This window comes from Balaenoptera physalus (assembly GCF_965194825.1).
Source record: "Balaenoptera physalus genome assembly, chromosome: 6".
Lineage (NCBI taxonomy): Eukaryota > Metazoa > Chordata > Mammalia > Artiodactyla > Balaenopteridae > Balaenoptera > Balaenoptera physalus.
This window is the reverse complement of record NC_138885.1, coordinates 75,007,133-75,028,558: the sequence shown is the minus strand read 5'-3', so window position 1 is coordinate 75,028,558 and position 21,426 is coordinate 75,007,133. Positions and strand designations below refer to the sequence as shown.

At 34.6% G+C, this 21,426-nt stretch overlaps 1 protein-coding gene across 6 annotated transcripts in view; it reads left to right on the top strand.

The window, feature by feature from the left end:
- PDE1A (phosphodiesterase 1A) overlaps positions 1 to 21,426 on the top strand; it is a 375,597-nt gene that overhangs the window by 300,272 nt on the left and 53,899 nt on the right. For all 6 annotated transcript variants that reach the window (XR_014265140.1, XR_014265141.1, XM_082466728.1 and 3 more), the window contains 4 exons: positions 196 to 296; positions 8,126 to 8,251; positions 12,353 to 12,454; positions 12,564 to 12,684. Coding sequence is in view for 4 of the 6 variants with exons in the window: in XM_082466728.1 (XP_082322854.1) it covers positions 196 to 296; positions 8,126 to 8,251; positions 12,353 to 12,454; positions 12,564 to 12,684 (450 nt within the window). In the remaining 2 variants the exon portion in view is untranslated. The remainder of the gene's footprint in view (positions 1 to 195; positions 297 to 8,125; positions 8,252 to 12,352; positions 12,455 to 12,563; positions 12,685 to 21,426) is intronic.

The window sequence follows — 21,426 nt, the reverse complement described above, 5'->3', positions numbered from 1 at the left end:
ATGAAACAATCATCAGCCTCATGAAGAATCCATTATGCACAATTAATGGAGGTAAAATAGGGAAAAAATTATTTAAAATTCATATAACAATTTTATATAATGATTTATACTGTGTACAATGAAAATATTTATTTTGTAGAAAGACAACATTGACTCTGCTTTTTGATATGATGGAATCTTTGTTTAATTTAATAGCACTGGCTCACTGAACTGGAAATTTTAGCAATGGTCTTTGCCGCTGCCATTCATGATTATGAGCATACAGGAACTACAAACAATTTTCATATTCAGACAAGGTAAGTTAGATAAAGGATTAACTTTTCTAAGTTAAAACTTGAAATTTATTTTTCTGAATATTACTTATTTTTAAGAGGATTTCAAAATAATAATGAAGATGTCTAATAAGAATGGATTTTAGCAAAATGCCTTAAGCTTGAAACACCTCAATCAGCAATTCTTATTTATCAAGAATCTTGTATTTTGGTGGCATATTTAGCAATTTAAAGAACATAAAAATGTATAAGATAATTTTTCTTTGCCCAGAACTTGCACTAAACTATCACACAAGTCAGACATTTATTCACTGGGACAAATCTTACAACATTATTGTTCACGGCATCAGTCTGGTGTCATTATATATTTGAAAGTAATGAAGTTCCACTTCTGAAAAAAAATCTAAAGATCAAAGAAATCTTATTTCCAGGTTAGCATGCAATATTAAATTTAAAATAATTAGAAAATTGGATTTTTAATTATGGTGATAATGGCAGTTATTAGAATCAAAATACCAGAGTAGAGGTGTATTAGTCTGTTAGGAATATTACATAATACTACAGATTGGGTGGTTTAAATAACAGACATTTTCTCACAGTTCTGAAGACTGGACATGCAAGATCAAAGTGTTAGCAAGTTTGGTTTCTTCTGAGGTCTCTCCCCTTGGCTTGCAGATGGCTGACTTCTTGCTGTGTCCTCACATGACCTTTTTTCTGCGCTTGAACATACCTCAGGGTCTCTTCCTCTTCTTATAAGACATCAGTCATATTGGATTAGGGCCCATCCTTTGACCTCTTTTAACATTAATTATCTCTTTAAAGGCCTTATCTCCAAATACAGTCACATTCTAAGGTACTGGGGTTAGGACTATAAACATATAAATTTGGGGGAACACGATTCAGTCCATAATAGAAAGGGGCTCTAAGCTCTTTTTGGCTGCAAAGAGATTTCAGTACCCGGGAAACAGAATTTGGTTTAAGACCCATCAGGATCCAATTCACTTGTTTACATAGGATCCTGAATTTCTATGTCTTTCACTAGTCAGAGATGCTTAAGATGGAGATGTAAGTCGAGAGACTGGTTTCTTTCTGGAACTACTGTAGAGCTCTCTATTCTTGTTGAGGGAAAACTAAACCCAGTTATTTTTTGTTTGTTCATTTTTTTAAAACTAATAGACTTTATTCCTTAGAGTAGATTTAGGTTTACATAAAAATTGAACAGAAAGTACAGAGTTTCCACATACTCCTTCCCCAACCCCACAGTTTCACCTAGTGTTAACATCTTGCATCAAGTGTGGTACATTTGTTACAATCGATGAATCAATATTGATACATTATTATTAGCTAAAATCTGTAGCCTGCATTTTGGTTTACTGTTTGTGTTATACATTTTATGGGTTTTACAAATGTATAATGCCATGTATCCACCATTATAGTATCATCCGCAATAGTTTCACTGCCCTAAAAAGTCCCCTGAGCTTCATGTTTTCATTCCTCCCTCCCTCCTTCCCCCTTTACCCATGGCAATCACTGATCTTGTTAAGATCTCTAGTTTTGCCTTTTCCAAAATGTCATGTATTCGAAATCATGCAGTATGAAGCCTTTTCAAACTGGCTTCTTCCACTTAACAATATGCATTTAAGGTTCCTCTATGTCTTTTCATGACTTGATAGCTCATTTCTTTTTACTGCTGAATAATATTCCATTGCATGGATGTACCAGAGTTCACGTATTCAACTATTGAAGGATGTCTTGGTTTCCTCTAAATTTTGGCATTTATGAAAAAGCTGCCATAAATGTTCATGTGCAGGTTTTTGTGTGGTCTGTTCATTTGTATTTTAAGAGCAATATTTCTGGGCTTCCCTGGTGGCGCAGTGGTTGAGAATCTGCCTGCCAATGCAGGGGACACGGGTTCGAGCCCTGGTCTGGGAAGATCCCACATGCCACGGAGCGACTAGGCCCGTGTGCCACAGTTACTGAGCCTGCGTGTCTGGAGCCTGTGCTCCGCAACAAGAGAGGCCGCGATAGTGAGAGGCCCGCGCACCGCGATGAAGAGTGGCCCCCACTTGCTACAACTAGAGAAAGCCCTCGCACAGAAACTAAGACCCAACACAGCCATAAATAAATAAATAAATAAAAATTAAAAAAAAAAAAAGCAATATTTCTAAAAATTGATTTTCCCGCTATAGGAATTTGTTGTTTTGATGTGGGGAGCGTGGAACATTTTATTAAAATACTGAACATTTTAGAGCTTCAAGGGATCCTACAGTGACTGAGATCCACATTATAGATCATCTGGTCTAAGCCTCACAGTCTAAGAAAAGAAAACAAAGATCTTAATAGGTGAAATTACTTAACTATATGCACATAGTCAGCTGATGGCAATAGCAGGGTTGAGAAGCTGAGATGAGGGACACTTACTCTCAATCCAGTCTATTTACATAACTCTGCTCCCATGGGCAGAGACAGACATATAACAGTCAATCTTTTACAGCCTTAAATGGATGGACTTGAAAATTATGGCCCCTTGACAGAGACAGAGGGAGAGTTGAAATTCAAACAATGAAATGTTGGGGAAAGCATTCTGTCTATTCCTAGAGTCTCCCAGATTGACAGAGCATAAAGTGAAAAGGAAGACCTTGAAGTCTGGTTGTACAGCAGGGATGTTATTAACCTACACATTTGTAGAGTATAGAGATGCCTTGTTTTCATTTGTGTTAAACATCAAAGGAAAGGTAAACTATGCAGATAATTTTTGCTTAGCAAAGGCTCTTCTATATCCACCAAATTCATAATAAGTGAGATTTTAATTAAAAACAGCTCATTACTGAGCTGGGCCCAGTGTAGGACCACAGTTTTAGGAATTGGAGAAGGGAGCAAGTGATTTGCTTCCAATAAATATTTCTTGCTCTTTCTATTTTGAAAAGTAAAGGCAATGGACTGGCCTCCAGCAGCAATATTAAATTATCACTTCTAGATTTCTCCTTTTACCATTTATTTACAACTGGATGAAGAGTCCTAATCTACTTTATACTTTAGACTGCAGAGAAGGAAAAGGAGATGGAGAAAAGAAGAAGGAGAAAGAGGAGAGAGAGGAGGAGGATGAAGAAGAATACACTTTTTACCATTTTATATTAAGAAGCTCTGTATAAAAACTGGGGGAAGGTCTAGTTTTACTTATTTTCTTATATATTGTCTATCAGGATCAATTATTTAATGGATTAATTCTACAAGAACTTGAACATTTTATCAGCAAAAAGTTGTAATGATCACAAATGCAACAATATGATGTGCTTTTTGAAATTATTGGCTTCACATTTTGTCCAAGGATATATTGGTTTTATGTTACTGATATCAATAATTCTATCATATTTTATATTATTCATTGTTACTTGGATTTAGAGTTGCTTTTCTAATATGGAAACCTACTTACTGGATAATGCAAAATGACTGAAAAATAATTTAAAACATAGTGCAAGGCTAGATTTGAGTTCAATACAGACATTATAATTCATACAATCCTTGAAAGTGTAAATAAATAGAAATAATTTCCTCTTTGTGAAAAGAAAATGCCAAGCTACATGTAACCATGGACACTGGGTATTGCTTAGAATCTTGTTCTTTCCATAGCAGTCAAAGATTATCTCAAACATTAAGACCATTCTGTATTCTCAGCATCCTATTGGATTTATGAGACAAAATCGCACATAATTTGCTACAATTAAATCTGGTTAAAAAACACATCTTTGCTTGTTACTGAAAGGAAGAAATAGTGACACTTAGATCCACATCATGCAATAACCCTGGCAAAACTGCCATGGCTAGATTTGAGATTGTATGATACAAAATATGTGATTTACAAATCACAGTTTTCCCCATGATCTCAGCAAATTTCTGGAGATACTTGGACAGGATCTATTTAATTTTCTCTCAAACAAGGATTGCATGTATGCTCTCCTAGTTCAGTTTTCTGTGTATCGAGCTATGATTATTGATAATAAAATTTTTAGGCCAAGGCTGGGATGATTAAAAGAAAATCTATTTTGGGGTTATATGCTATTAGCTAGCTACATATGTTATTCTACTTTTATGATAGTGCTAGGAACAAAAGAGGAAGTAATTATTCCACTGCCTAATAGGTCATTTCCCCTATGTTGGATTAATAATCAAGCTAGGTTTATCCACCAGACTATTAGATACAGATCTCAAATAGGTTGCTTGCTACAGAAGCCAGATTTCTTAGTTCTTTCTTTTATTTGTCATTGTCTACTCTTTGGTAAATTTTCAGTGCTAAGGTCAGTGCTAGATCGCTACCCACTGAAAAGCCTGAAATAGTCTTAGTGAGACATTTTTAGTGCTGACAGAATATGTGTCTACCAGGAGGAAGGAAAAGTGAGAGGAGTGTGTTGGGTGTTGGTGAAAGTGGTAGCAAAATTGTTACAGTTTCACCTTGACTTTCCTTTGGTGCTATTTTTACTGACTACCTGCAAGTTGCCAACTTATATTCATGGGACACTGCACTGAACATAGTAGCTCTGCTTCCATTCCACACTTGCAAAATGATCTGGCAACTTAAGGGGATAGAGGAAGAAAAAGCAAGGGCTCAATTATACAGATTTGAGAACACTTGGAATATTTCACACTTTATGCTAGAATACCAATTTCAATAGTGCAACTTAAGTACTTTATTTGACGATCAAATTATATGAAAATACAAACAGGTGAGAAATAAAAGCCTTCCCTTGATGAATTCATCATTTTAAAACATAATGCCCATTATAAATTGGTGATGAAACATACATTTTAAGTTTTGTTTTACAAAATGGCTTTCCCAGTTTAATGCTAGAGGACCTATAATACTCAAATCGAATTACAGCATAATAAGAGAAAAAAATAGAATCATAAATAGACCAAATGATTTTTAACATCCCCTCTGCCTTCTACCCAAAGTAATTTTAGTCCAAGGGAATAAGGGTGGTAATCAACTATATAGAATAGGTACAAAAGGATCGGTTCATTCACTGATTAAATGAGGATGTTAGGTGATTTTTTTCTGTCTCTCTTTGTCATATCTAGATCTTGCAGGCATCTGGATCGCAAATTGAAATGAAAAGGCATAAATACATTTAAATTATGATAATACAAGGAGACTAGGCACATGACCAAGTGGAATTTATGCCTAGGTTTGACATTTAAAATTCAATTGAGGTAACCCATCATATCAATAGGCTAAAGAAAAAAACACACAATTATATCAAGATGCAGAAAAAGCACTTGCCATAATCCAATAGCTATTCATGATAAAAATATTCAGTAAATTAGGAATAGAGGGAAACTTCCTCAACCTGACAAAGAATATCACAAAAAACCTACAGTTAACATCATACTTAACAGTGAGAAACTCGAAGCTTTCCCACTAAGATCAGGAATAAGGCAAAGATGTCCCCCCTCTCTACTGCTTTTCAATATCATATTATACAAGTTGGGAAGGAAGACAAAACTGTCTTTGTTCATAGATGACATGATGGTCTATGTAGAAAATCCAAAAACTCAACCGAAATACTTCTACAACTAATAAGCAATTATAGCAAATAGCAAATTTTCATGATACAAGGTTAATACACAAAACTCAGTCACTTTCATATATACTGGCAGTGAGCAAGTGGAATTTGAAGTCAAAATTTAATTAAAATTTTATTTAAAAAATTTAAAACTAAAATTCAATAATGTAAAATATCATTTACATTAGCATCCAAAAATTGAAATACTTGGGTATAAATCTAACAAAATGTACAAGATGTATATAAGGCAAACTACAAAACTCTGATGAAAGAATTCAAAGAAGAACTACATAAATGAAGAGATATTCCATGTTCATGGATAGGAAAACTCAATATTGTCAAGAAGTCAGTTCTTCTCAACTTGATCTATAGACTTAATGCAATCCCAATAAAAATACCAGCAAGTTATTTTGTGTATATGAGCAAGCAGATTTAATGTTTATATGGAGAGGCAAAAAGACCCAGAACAGCCAACTCGACATTGAAGGAGAGAACAAAGCTGGAGAATTGACACAATGCAACTTCTAGATTTACTATAAGTCTACAGTAAACAAGACAGTATGGTACTGGCAAAAGAACAGACAAATAGGTCAATGGAGCAGAATAGAGAGCTCAGGAATGCACTTACATAAATACATTCAACTGATCTTTAACAAACGAGCAAATGCCATACAATGGAGCAAAGATAGTCTCTTCAACAAATGGTGCTGGAACAACTAGACTTCCACATGCAAAAAAATGAATCTGGACACAAACCTTACACTCTTCATAAAAATTAACTCAAAATGTATGATAGACCTAAATGTAAAATGCAAAACTCTAAAACTTCTAGACGGTAACATAGGAGAAAATCTAGATGATCTTAGGCGTGGCAATGACTTTTTCAATACAACACCAAAGCACAATTCTTGAAAGAAATAACTGATAAGCTGGACCTCATTAAAATTAAAAATTTATGCTTTATGAAAGGCAATATCAAGAGAATTACAAGATCAACCGAAGAGTAGGAGAAAATATTTGCAAAAGATACATCTGATAAAGGACTATTGTGCAAAATATATAAAGAAGTCTTAACACTCAACAATAAGAAAATAAAGAAACTGATTTAAAAATGGTCCTTAACAGATACCTCACCCAAGAAGATATACAGATGGCAAATTAGCTTACGCAAAGATGCTCCATATTATATGTCATCAGGGAAATGCAAATTAAACAAAGAGATATCACTACACATCTTTTAGAGAGGCCAAAATCCAGAACATTGACGACACCAAATGCTAGTAAGGATGTAGATCAACAGGAACTCTCATGCATTGCTGATGAGAATGCAAAATGGTACAGCCGTATTGGAAGTCAGTTTGGTGGTTTCTTAAAAAACTAAGCATGCTCTTACCATGTGAGCCAGCAATCACTCTCCTTGGTATTTACCCAACAGAGCTGAAAACTTATGTCCACACGAAAACCTGCACAGAGGTGTTTATAGCAGCTTTATTCATAATTGCCAAAACTTAAAAGCAACCAAGATGTCATTCAGTAGGTGAGTGGATAAATAAACTGTGATACATCCAGATAATGTAATATTATTTAGTGCTCAAAAGAATTGAGCTATCAAGCCATGAAAAGATATAAAGGTAGCTCACATGCATACTAAAAGGTTCAAGAATTCAATCTGAAAAGGCTACATCCTGTATGAGTCCAACCATATGACATTCTGGAAATGGCAAAACTGTGAAAACAATAAAAAGATCAGGGGTTGCCAAGGGTTCAGGGGATGGGAAGGGAAGGATGAATTGGCAGATCACAAAGGATTTCTAGGGCAGTGAAAATACTCTGTATGATACAACAATGGTAGATGTATGTCGTTATACATTTGTCCAAACCCATAGAATGTACACCACTAAGAGTAAACCCTTAAGGTAAACTATGGACTCTGGGTGATAATGATGTTCAATGTAGATTCATCAGTTTCAACAAGTGTACCACTGTGATTGGGGATGTTAATAATGGGGGAGGCTATGCATGTGTGGGGACCAGGGGGTATATGGTGAATCTCTGTACCTTCTGCTCAATTTTGTTGTGAACCTAAAACTGCTCTAAAAAATAAATGCTATTTTTTTTTAATTATCATACAGTAAAAAACAAAAAGAAAGGAAACTAAGTACTTCCATAAGTCTAGATGTTTAATTATAGGATTTTACGGATGATATTTTGTCTTATGACTTGAGTAGTTTTCAAAGACACTCATGAGGTCTAAAGAAATCCTCTACTTGGCATTTTGTTTTTATTTCTTAGGTCAGATGTTGCCATTTTGTATAATGATCGCTCCGTCCTTGAAAATCACCATGTGAGTGCAGCTTATCGACTTATGCAAGAAGAAGAAATGAATGTCCTGGTAAATTTATCCAAAGATGACTGGAGGTGAGTTTCAGAGGAAATCTAGAGGAAATTTAATTTTAGGGAAAAAGTTAAGTGATGTAAACTGAAGAAAACTGATGAAAATCAATCCTTTACTCACAAAACAAACTCAGTTCCCTTTGACTGGATGATTCTGAGGATGATTAGTGCCTAGAAGACGGTTCAGGAGCCAGGCTCTGTTACATGGAGCTGAACTATTTCAAGGCCAATTCAACATCTATATGCATCATAGCCAATCCATAAGATTATGTACCACATAAGAAAAACCTTAAGATACATAACTACATACTCCCGGGAATGGAGCTCTGCTCAGTTGTGCCAATATGTGGTCCTACATGAATTCAAAATTTTAGCATCACACTGATTCCTTCATATATTACTTTTCTATATGTGTTTAGATTTTCTAAAAAACAAAGAACTCACTATTTGGGGAAAAAATTATGAACATAACATACTAAAATGACCTAGATGCAAAGGGTAATCTTACATGTTTCTCCAAGGCATCTGTCTTCTTAAAAAGAAAAAAAAAAATTACGTGAAATGGTATTGCTTATTGCCATGCAGGGAAAAATAACAAGATGCACCCCTACTACTCAGCATAACATTCCCTCCTTTCTTCTTGATCCTCAGGTCATCATCATCCCCTTCATTTGACTATAGGCTTGCCAGATGTAGCAAATAAAAATAAAGGACATCCAGTTAAATATAAATTTCAGATAAACATAGACATTTTTTAGTGTAAGTATATCCCTAATTTTCTGTGGGACCTACTAACACTGAAAAAAAAAAAAAACAGGAAGCCTTTATCTTTAACTAAGATCTTGTTAAAAGTCAGTTAATGGGCTGAAAAAATTCCTATTCAAATTCAAATATCAAAGTGTTGTTTAGGTTTGTTTCTGTTTTTGTTTTTTTCTTTAAATCAAGGTGAAAAGAAATGTCCAAAGAAGTAACCTGGAATTAAGGTCTGCCTTAAAATAAATAAATAAAAGTTTATTTCAGGGTTTAAAACAAGCCATAATTTCCCATGGTTACTTCTCCAAATATTAAAACTTCCTGGATTTTCAAGGCTGGAAAAAATATGGGCTCAATTTTGCAACTGTAGAAAAAGCTCTGAAGTCAGGGGAAGGAGGCATTTTGTTTTGGGAACCCAGTTCAAGCCTCAGGAAACAATAGCACAGTTGGGTCACCAACCTAGGAAGGCCAGGATCTAATTGTGAAGCCACCACTGCTGGGTATGTGGAAAATAGAAGGGCAAAGGTAGAAGCAGGGACACAAGTGCAGAGGTGTTTCCTAAGGTCCGAGAGACTGACCGTTTACATCTAGAGTATTAATTTATTTCTTCATCAGTGATTATCATTCCCAGAGGTAACATTTGTATTATTAATTTTATTATTCCTTTGAATTAACTTTTTTCTTCTCAAAGTTATTCTGTTGCTATTTCAGTGTGATATTTTTCTATTACACTTTGTTCTTTAACATCTTTATTATTTATTCTCATAATTTACTCCTCTAATATTTTATATTTTTGTACAGTAACCAAGAAGTTACTGTACAAAACATCCTAATTGAGTGTTTTTATAGAATTTTTTTTTTCAGCTGCTCCACAAGGCTTGCAGGATCTTAGTTCCCCAACCGGGGATAGAACCTGTGGCCCCAGCAGTGAGAGCACCAACTCCTAACCACTGGACTGCCAGGGAATTCCCAAATTTTTTTAACACATACTATAATATCACATGATTCATGATTTGATTTATCATATGATTTAACACTGTTTCCAAAAGCTGTAAAAGATTTATTTGCTAGTATAAACTTGATACTATTTTACCAAGAATTAAAGTATGGATAGCGGGGCTTCCCTGGTGGCTCAGTGATTAAGATTCCACCTGCCAAATCAGGAGACAGGGGTTCAAGCCCTGGTCTGGGAAGATCCCACATGCGGCGGAGCAACTAAGCCCATGTGCCACAACTACTGAGCCCACGTGCCACAACTACTGAGCCCACGTGCCACAACTACTGAGCCCACGTGCCACAACTACTGAAGCCCGCGCATCTAGAGCCCATGCTCTACAACAAGAAAAGCCACGGCAATGAGAAGCCCGCGCACTGCAACGAAGAGTAGCCCCCGCTCACTGCAACTAGAGAAAGCCCGCACGCAGTGACAAAGACCCAACACAGCCAAAAATAAATAAATAAATTAAGTAATTAATTAAAAATAAAAAAATAAAAGAAAATAAAATATGGGTAGCTTTTTAAGGGTTTGTAGGTTTTCTGTTTGCAAATCTATTTTTTAAAGTAACTTTAATAACTATAAATGCAGTAATTTTTAAATTTTGGCAAGAAAAATGTATAAATAAAGTAACATTTCCTTTGTGTACTATTTTACCTATTGATATTAGTTGATTATTGATAATATCTAACATTTATTGATTACTGTTAAAAAACAAAGTTCAACTGAGTAAATTTTAAAAATCTTATTGGCTTTATTCAACCCAATTCATGAATTGGGCAGCATCCCATCTAGCAAATAAAAAGGAGCTCCAAATAACTGTACAAAATGGCAGACTTTTATAAGCAGAAAGAGGAAGACAAGGAAGTTATTCTATCAAGGAGCTGATTGTCTCAGGCAAAGTCACCTTCCTTTGAGTGATGACAGGGGTCTGTAAGGTGGATTACCTCACTAGTGCTGACCAGGTAATTCCACATTGATTGGTTTAACTTTCCAATCCTGGGAGAGGTATTAAGTCTTGGTTTGGTGATGTGGGCTTAGCACAAGGACTCCATTTTGGGTCTGTTGTCTCTTTTTTAACATCACATCTGCAAAGTACAAAGTATTTATTAAATTTTATAGATTTCATAAAACTTTTGTCTCATTTTTCCTAGTTAACATGAATATTTTGGTACAGTTGGTATTGTAACATGGGTATCTTGTAATTTAGAATAAAAAATGTAATTGAGAGTAAGTATTAACTATCTTTGATGGCTTCCATTCCCTTAATATTTGGGTAAAAGAATTCTAAGCAAGCTATCCAATATCATGAACAATAATCAGAGTATTGTTTTCTCATTGCTCCTATCTAAAAATCCAACTGAATTGAGAACCCATAATTTTCAGCAAGAATCTCCAATATGTGGTTGTTCTTAAAAACAAATCATTCAATCATACCATCTTTAGGTAAAATATCTTTGATACAAGATCATAATTCAAGTTTACCATACATCTGTAATTTAGCTTACTCTACTGGCTACAGAATGAAATAAAATATTTCCAGTATAAGTGACTTTTTTACCTATCTGTACTGAGCAAGCAATGAATTGTAGAACATGCAAGCCTTTACTGGCATTACTCATCTCCTGCTTACTGTGAGAATGAGTTATTCATTCATAGGCTTTGTGATATGTTCACTGTATTTGCAGGGTCTTGGTTAAAATTTTAACAGTACCAGTAGCTCTGTCTATGATATGTAGGATCGGGTCCCCAGGGCTTAAACAGAGAATTCCCGCTCACTTATAGCCTTGGTTTCTCTGGAGTTCTCATGATGGAAGCTTGGTACAGTGGAGTGATCCAAGTGTCAGCTTTGCTAGTTGGAACTCTTGGGGGTGAATCTTATCTCTGCTATGTACTAGCTGTGTGACTTAGCAAACAACTCAATCCCCTCTGGTGGGAAATAATAGTGCTCCCTCACATAAAAGCACCTAGAACACTGCCTTGATTGAATAAATACTGAATAAATGGTGGTGGTTTTCTTAATTACAAATTCTGCCTTTAGAATAGTTTTTTCTTTAAAATTGGTTAGGATTCTTCCTGATATTAATTATTATTTCTAAAAATAAAATTTAGAAATTATGAGTGGGGGAGGGATGTAGGTGTGGGAGGGAAAGCATCCAGTTCTTTAAAAGGAGATGTTGCACAGCATCATTCACAAATCACTCTCCTGGCAACATCCTAAAGCCAAACTTTTGTAAGCTCTTTTACATTTAAAATGTAGCATCTTTTGTGCTCATACCATTAGAAAAAATAAAATGTAATTCGCAATATTAAGGAAATATTTCACTTGAGAACAAAAAGGGGCCAAACAAACCTTTCTGCTTTTGATGACTCCACAGGGATCTTCGGAACCTAGTGATTGAAATGGTTTTGTCTACAGACATGTCCGGTCACTTCCAGCAGATTAAAAATATAAGAAACAGTTTGCAGCAGCCTGAAGGGTAGGTTTTTTTTTTTTTTTTCATGTTAAAGGTATGTGGGCTTGGACTCAGAGGAGACTGTAATTGGTTACTTTATTCTGATAATTTGAGCATGTCCTTGTTTTGACAGGCTTGACAAAGCCAAAACCATGTCCCTGATTCTCCACGCAGCAGACATCAGTCACCCAGCCAAATCCTGGCAGCTGCACCACCGATGGACCATGGCCCTGATGGAGGAGTTTTTCTTACAGGTGCCTCTTTCATGTTCTGTGTCTATGCAAATGTTTTTGGAAATAGTGACTGTGCATATCGACATACATCTTCTCTGTAAAGAATCCAGGCCTTGTGACTTGCTATTACCAACCTGGCCACAACACATTCTTGGGACTTCAGGCAGAATTTATTATTTCAAATAAATGTATTAAATAATTCTATGCAGTATAATACATGTTTTAAAGAGGGTCAAGTCTTGGATCTCAGATGCCAATCTCAGGAGAGAAAGAAATTAACAAATGAGTTGCTATCTGCTGTTAAAAGGTAAAATGCTAGGGTTAGGGTTAGAGTTAGGGTTTGCAGAGGTAGCAAATAGCTTTCATCATAAAAAGAGAAAGGGAGGATTTATAACACTTTTGCATACATCTTGCTGGTTAGAATTTAGTTATACATGCATAGTTGCAAGGATGGCTGAGAAATAGAGTTTTTAGCTGGGTGAACATGTACCTAACTGCAAAAATCTATTGTTATGTGAAAAAGCAAGCCTGGATATTGTCAAAAAATTAATCAATAGCCAATCTAAGAAAGAAATGGAAAATTTTATTTGAGCCAAAATAAAAATTATAACCTGGGAGACAGTCTCTCAGAGAGTTCTGAGAACTGTTCTGAAGAGGTAAAGGGGGAGGCCAGTATATATGTGATTTTGGCAAAAGGGGTACATGCAATCAAGTACACATCTCAGTAGAAGGTTGCTGCAGTCACAAGGAACAGACATCTTAGTTAATGGTTTTAGTGCTTTTCTAAGTATGGGAAGATGCAAGAATCCAAGTTCACAAGAAATTTCTCCTGAAAATATCTAACTATCTGGAGGCCAGTTCTGTCAGTTTTCCCCCAGCACAAAGCACCACATCCTGATCTTCACCCTGAATTCCTTTCAGGGTGTATTGTAAGTCAGCAACTTCAGTGCCTAATGACTTGATTCTTGTAGAACTGGATGGTGGGCAACATTCTTTATTTTACAATCCCTTACCTTTAGGTCTTAATTTCGACCAAGATTTGGGAGGCATTTCATGACCAATTTGGTCCATGGCGCTAGGAATACTCATTCCCAGGTTAGGCAAGAATTTCATTGTTAGGCCACTCAATGTACTATTACTGGACTAAACCCTGTTAACAGTGGCCAAAAACCTCTGGAACGCCTGTCAAACTAGTCTCTTATGGTTCAGGAAATGGTTCCCTCTTGTTGCTTCTTCCCATATCTAGAGTTACACTATTATAATCATTGATCTTATAGAACTGTATATTTGGTCAATTGTTTCAAGTTGCCTAATCATCATTAATTTTATCACAGTCACACATTTGGTAATGCAAGAAACAGTAATCTTGTAAAATAGGCAGAATACAAGTACTAAGGTCATAAGTGAGTACTTAAGTTAAGAACTTCCATTAGGTGTGACCCAGTATCTCTCCAGGTCATCTGACCAGTCTGTTTTGCACCAATCGCTATCTTTAAGGGAAATGATGCATTGGCATTGTACATAAAGTGCACCAAAGACGTCTGCACATACAAGGTGAGCAGTGGGTCTTCTTGACCCCTTACAAGATTGCAAAAAGCAATGTTAGTTTCTAAGGAGTTACATGGCTGGTGCCAGAAGGAAAAAAATTGATCTTTATGATTGAGCAGGTATTTCTGCCATTGGGGAGGTTTGGTTAATGCATAATGCAGATGCACAATGGACACTAGAGGGGAAGGAAGAGGCCCAGATGGGCAGAGCAAAAAAATATGTTTAAATTTTTCTTGTCTTACCTTAAAATGTGAATTTTTATTTCATCAATATGGAGAATGACCAGTGTTCTCTACAACAAGTATATGTTTTTTTTCTCTGTGGTGTCCTTATTCTGTTTCTACTCCCACTGGGGGTACTACAGTAAAATGAGCCAAGTAACTCAGGAAAGTGCTCTACTTACAATTATAGTTTTATTATAAAGAATACAACTCAGGAACAGCCAAATGAAGAAGTGCATAGGCCAAGGTCTGGAAGGGTCCCAGACATGAAGCTTCCACGCTCTCTCCCCATAGAGTCAGGGTGTGTCGCCTTCCTGGCACATCAATGTGTTCACCAACCAAAACGTGCCACTGAGTTTTGGTGTCAGGAGTTTTTATGGGGATTCATTACACAGGCATGACTGATTAAATCATTGCCCATATGATTGAACTCAACTTCCAGCCCTCCTTTCCTCCCAGATGACGCTGTCCCAATATTCCAACCCTCTAATCATGTGATTGGTCTCTCTGGTGAGCAGCCCTATCCTGAAGCAATCTAAAGGGTCTTATGCCATGAGTCACATAATTAGCATAACAAAGAGTCTCCTATCACTCAGGAAATTTCATGGGTTTTTGAACCTTTGTGCCAGGAACCAGGAAAAAAGATCAGATACATTATTTATGATGCCACAGTCCCGTTTAGAGAAGCTCTTATTTAACTTCTGTATTTTCAGAATATTTGATTTCTCAACATTGTTCTTTATTTTTAATCTTTATTTTTTAATGTTTCACTTATTCTGAAAATATAAAGGCCAGATACATTACTGTAGTTAGATGACTATGGTTTTCGTCTCCTATCGTCAGTAGGTATATGGTTTCACTTTAAAATAACATTGCATAGTCCTAGAGAAAGTTACTAAGTAACATCTTCGAAATTCAAATATTTTCACATTAAAAATGTCTTTTAAAAATATTTTAATACATTTTGTGCTTAAAAATAAAAGACCAAATGTTAAAATCTGTTCTAATCTAAAGGCAAGCTGCATGCTATGGCCAATTAAAAATTATAATTTTAGTTACTCAACCAATCATCAGACAATGGTAAATATAAAATAGACTTAGAGATCTTTAATAACAACATTCTCACATTAGAGATGAAAAAAGCAGAACCAGGAAAAGTTAAAATGACTTTTCTTGGGTTAAGAAGAAATATTAAAATATTTTTAATTGAATGACCATGAAAACACCACATATGAAAATTAGTAGGATGCAACTGAAGCAATGCTAAGAGAAAATTTTATGGCTTTAGATGTTTATATTAGAAAAGAAAGTATAAATCAATTATCTATGTTTCTACCTTACTAAGTAAGCTAAGAAAAGTTAAGAAAATTAAACCAAAATAGTTGATGGAAGGAGGTAATAAATATAAAAGCAGAAATCGATGAAATAGAACAAGACAAACAATAGCAAAAATTAACAAAAGCAACAGTTGGTTCTCTAAAAAAAATAAAATAAAATTACTAGCAGGATCAAAAAGAGAAAAAAAAAGCATAAATTGTAAAGGAAAGAAGAGATCTCGTTATAGATCTATATATATCAAAAGCATAAAGAATGTTATACACAATATAAATTTAATGACTCAGATGAAATTACCAAATTATTTCAAAGATACAAATTACCAAAACATACACAAGAAAAAAATTGTAATCTGAATATCCATGTATCTGTTTTTAAACACTGTAGTTTAAACTCTTCCCATGAAGAAAATTCCAGGCTTAAATGTCTTCAGTTCTTAATTCTCATTTCAATTCTTAATTCTCAGTTCAGTTGAGAGAGGGTGAATTCTCTCAAACTTTTCAGGAAAAAATAATTCCAGTCTTACACAAATTCTTTCATGACATGGAAGAAGAGGGGAAATTGTCAATATAACCCCTGACAAAAACTAACAAAGCCTTTGCAAGTTAAGAAAATTGTACACCCATATCTGTCATTAACCTAGATGTAAAATTCCTTAAAATATTAGCAAATCCAACTCAGCAATATAGTAAAAGGGTACACATCATGACCTCCATTGACTTAGTACTCAAAGATCATTTAGGTACTTTACCATATTAAGAGGAAAAAAGGGGGGAAAATATCCTATTATCATCTCAATACTTGCAGAAAAAGCATTTGACAAAATTCAAAAGACATTTATTATAAAAACTTTCAGCAAACTAGAAATAGGAGACCTCTCTCAACCTGGCAAAAGGTGCCTATAGTTAACAATACTTCATGGTGAAATATTGAACACTTTCATTCTAAGATTTGGATGTCTACTCTTACCACTTCCATTCAACAATGCATTTGAAATTCTAGGTAGTGCAATAAGGTAATAAAAGGCAATAAAGAATAGATTGGATAAAAATAAATAAAACTGTCTTATTTCCAGAAACATGAGCATCTACACAGAAAATCTTAAAGAATCTGTTAAAAGCTACTTGAAATGATAAATGAGTTTATCAGGGTTGTTGAATCAATTGTATTTCTGTATGCTAGCAGCAAAAAATTTGAAAATGAAAATTTAAAAACAATATTATTTATAATAGCATAAAAATAGTAAACTATTTGGGAATATATTAATTAAATGCATATAAAACCTTGATACAGAAAACCACAGAATATTGTTGAGAAAAAAATTTTAAAGACCTATATAAATGGAGCGATATACTATGTTAATGGATTGAAAGATCTAATATTGCCAAGATGTCAATTCTTCCAAAATTGTTTAATACATTTAACATAATCCTTATTAAATATTACAATAGTCTTCTTTATAGAAGCTAAAAGAAAAGCTGATCCTAAAATCTACATGGAAAAGAATCTAAAATAGCCAAAATAATTTTGAAAAAGACTAAGAGTTGAAGGACTTACACTTCCTTATTACACAACTTGGTATAAAGCTACAGTAATCAAGGCAGTGTGTTACTGACATAGGGACAGACAAATAGGCAATAAAATAGAATAGTGATTCCAGAAATAGTTCCATACTTAGACGATCATTTGATTTTCTACAAAAGCACCAAAACAGCTAAATGGGGAAAGGGAAGTCCACAAATAGCAGTGGAACAACACATTATATGTATGGAAGATAAGGAACCTACCTGTCCTCCACCTGTACCATGTATAAAAGTTAAATTCAAGATTAACCACAGGCTTAACACAAAACTATAAAGTTACTACAGGAAAACTCAAGAGAATGTCTCTCTAATCTTAGGGGTAAGCAAATATTTCTTAGTGAAGACACATATAGCACTACCTATAAAATAAAAAATTTGTAAAGTGGACAAAAGCAAAATTCAAAACTTCTGCTCTTCCAAAGATACTATTAAGAAAAGGCAAGCCATAGACTGAGAGAAAATATTTGTACTACAAATATCTGGCTACAGGCTTGTACCAGATTGCATAAAGAATTGCTACAAATCAGTAATAAAAAGAAAAGCAGCCCAATTTGATCAGACACCTCATAAAAGAAAACACACATATGGGTAGTAAGTACATACAAGTATGCTCATTACTTATCAAAGAATTGCAAATTAAAAGCACAATGAGATACCACTACATCCCACCAGAATGGCTAAAATTAAAAGGACTGACAATATTAAGTGTTACTGAGGATGTGGAGCCACTGTAAGTCTCAGGCATTGATGGTGGGAGTATAAATCATTACAATCCATCTGGAAAACTACTGGTTGGCGTCTATTAAAGTTAAACTTAATATCCCCTATGACCCAGCGTGTCCACCCATAGATGTATAACCTACATAAATTAGTGCTTATGCTCACCAAATGTCTTATGTAGGAGTAGTTGTAATGGTATTACTTATGATAGCCCGATATTAGAAAAAGTCCAAATGTGCATCAAAAATAGAAATGCATAAGTAAATCATAGTATAGTCATACAAAAGAATGTCATACAATAAGAAATGGACCAATGATATGAACTATAGTGAACCTCAAAAAAATGTATACTATATGATTCCCTTTATATGAAGTTCAAAAACTGGCAAAATTAATCCATGGTGATTGAAATCTGAACAATGGGGGCCTGCCTATATGGGGTAGGATTCACTAGAAGAGGGTAAAGGAACCTTTTGGGGGTGATGGAAGTGTTCTGTATCTTTATTGAGTGTTAGTTACACAAGTGTGTTCATGATTTATACTGTTAAGATTTGTACATAAATGTTTCCTTAATTTAAAAAAGGAATATATCAGAATGAAGGTGCTTCACTAGTGACTTAAACAAGAATCTCTAAAAAAAAAACTCTAATAAATCCCAGAAACTCTTGAAAATTACTGTTAGATCTCCAAATAATACCATGACTTGTATTACCCGTCTTTTATTGATTTAAAACCAAAGACTATCATGAATTCAATGAAACTGAGGCCTGATGTTTTTGAAGTTCACTACCTTATTCTTGAATTTTCTAGAAAGGTGACTGATAACTGTTAATGAAACTCCTGGCATGCAGTGATTTTTGACATCTGAATTTCAGGGTAGAGGCACTTTGTTTTGTGAGGCTACTTAGCTCCTCTGTCATTCTCAGAGCCTGGTAGACAGTGACTCAGATATCTGACTACTAGAGATTAAAATACATCCAACACAAAAGGTCAAGTCTTGGAATAGGTATAGCATCATGCTGCTTGGAATGTTTTTGTGATCTTCATTTTTCAGAGTGTGTTAGAGTGAGGAGGTGTCAGGTTTTCATTTTGTTTTGTTCTTTGATAGGACTCTTGGCAATAATAGGCATTTATGTAACCCCAAAATATTCAGAAATGACAGTCTTTGCTTGAATGACCTTAACATATAAGGCAAGATACTTACAGCCCAAAGGAGAGGAAAGTATATGTGTTAATATGGGCTATTATAAAATCAAAACCTCTCTGCTTGCATTGCCTCATCTCTTCAACTGTGAAAATCCTCTCAGATCATAACAAATTAATATAGGACTGAGTTTTAAAATGGAATCATATTTAATAATGGAATCTTAGATTTTCTCTGGATTTTTAAAAGTAAATGACTTTTTCTTCCAGTTTCATTGAGATATAATTGACATCCAGCACTGTATAATTTTAAGGTGTACAGCATAATGACTTGACTTACATACATCATGAAATGATTACCGAAATAAGTTTAGTAAACACCCATCATCTCATATAGATACAAAAATTAAAGAAATAAAAATTTTTTTTCCTTGTGATGAGAACTCTTAGGATTTACTCTCTTAACAATTTTCATATATAACTTACAGAAGTGTTAACCATATTTAACATGTTGTACATTAAATCCCTAATACCTATTTGTCTTACAACTGGAAGTTTGTACCTTTTTATTACCTTCATCCAATTGGCTTTTAAATCCCCTTCAGAAATATATTTAGCAAAACAGGAGAATGTAGAGTTAAATGTCAAAATAAGTGAGTTTGCACTAACAACGATTATGTTTTACAAGCAAAACAAGTTTATTTTTACGAGACATACTAAAATATGACATTGATTCCAGCAGGAATCCATTTGTTATGCTTTCAACTAACTAAGTGAATCTCTCAGTACCCTTAATTATCTTAGCCATACCACGTATTTTAGCCTTTTTGAGGTAGATACAGCAATGAACCTGAAACCCCTTGGTTTATGCTTTGCTCTGAATGTTTTTGACATAAGCTATTTAACTGGATCTGTGTATCTACGCAGATGCCCTAGAAATTGACAAGACTGCAATGGTTTTTCCATGTTTCTTTTTATTCTTGCTCATCCTCACATAACCACCTGAAACTATCACTTTGTAGAACCCACAGTGCTAATAAATAACTTCTTGCTAAGGATCTAGCCAAGATAACAGGGTTTTTTTAAATTAAAGTATAGCTGGTTTACAATGTTGTATTAATCTCTGCTGTACAGCAAAGTGATTCAGTTATATATATATACATCCTTTTTAAAATATTCTTTTCCATTATGGTTTATCACAGGATATTGAATATAGTTCCCTGTGCTATACACTAGGACCTTATTGTTTATCCATGACAGGTTTTTTATCTCAGTTGAAACATCACGTTTATAAAGACATTTGAAAATATATTCCTTCATTCCTTTAGAATGTACTAAGAATCTGAATTATGTAATATGTCACACAATCTACTGGTTATTCTAGGGAATTTGAGGCAAATCAGACAAGGTCTGTCCAGAACTCATCGCTTCCCTCAGCTGCAGTAAAAATGTAAACATTTATGTTTCTTGTTAAAGAAAGTATTTGATATACATTGGGCAAACATAAGAAGTCTAATAATGCCAAGTAGGTGATAATTGGACTTGGCTTCAGAAAACCCAAGTGTAAACATTAGCTTTCTATCTTTCCAGCAGTGGCGGATATGAGCCTTCATCTTTTACCTATAATAAGGGATTAATACCCATTCTGTCTCCTCCCCAGGATGGCTATGAGAAACAAAATGATACAATGAATGTGAGAGGTCTTTTTACATTATAGACATGATACAAATGTGAGGAATTGGTATTATTTGTTATCCTCCAGGCCTATAAGTTAAGTTCCATATTTTTCCAAGGTCAAGTATCAGAGAGCCATTGACTATGAAATATTTTATTTGACAGTCACGTAAAGCCTTTGACTGAACACAGGTTTTAAAACACATTCCCGATACAACCATGAAGCTTAAAAAGCAGCCAGTTAAGAGAAGCATTTTTCTTTTGCTATGGAGAATATAGCACTAGACTTGAAGTCCATTCAATGGGTTTTGAGCAAAATTAGAGACTCGATATAAATTCAAAAAGTAAAACTATAGAAATTGTTTTGGCTTCACAGAAAATGCAAAAAGGAAAAAAATGTGCCACTAAATCACTGGATTTGACACCTTGTTGACAACTATCAGAGTATTTAACACCATTTAGAAAAGCATAAAAACAATTACAGGCATAACTCATTTATTGTGCTTCACTCTATTGTGCTTCTCAGATATTGTGTTTTT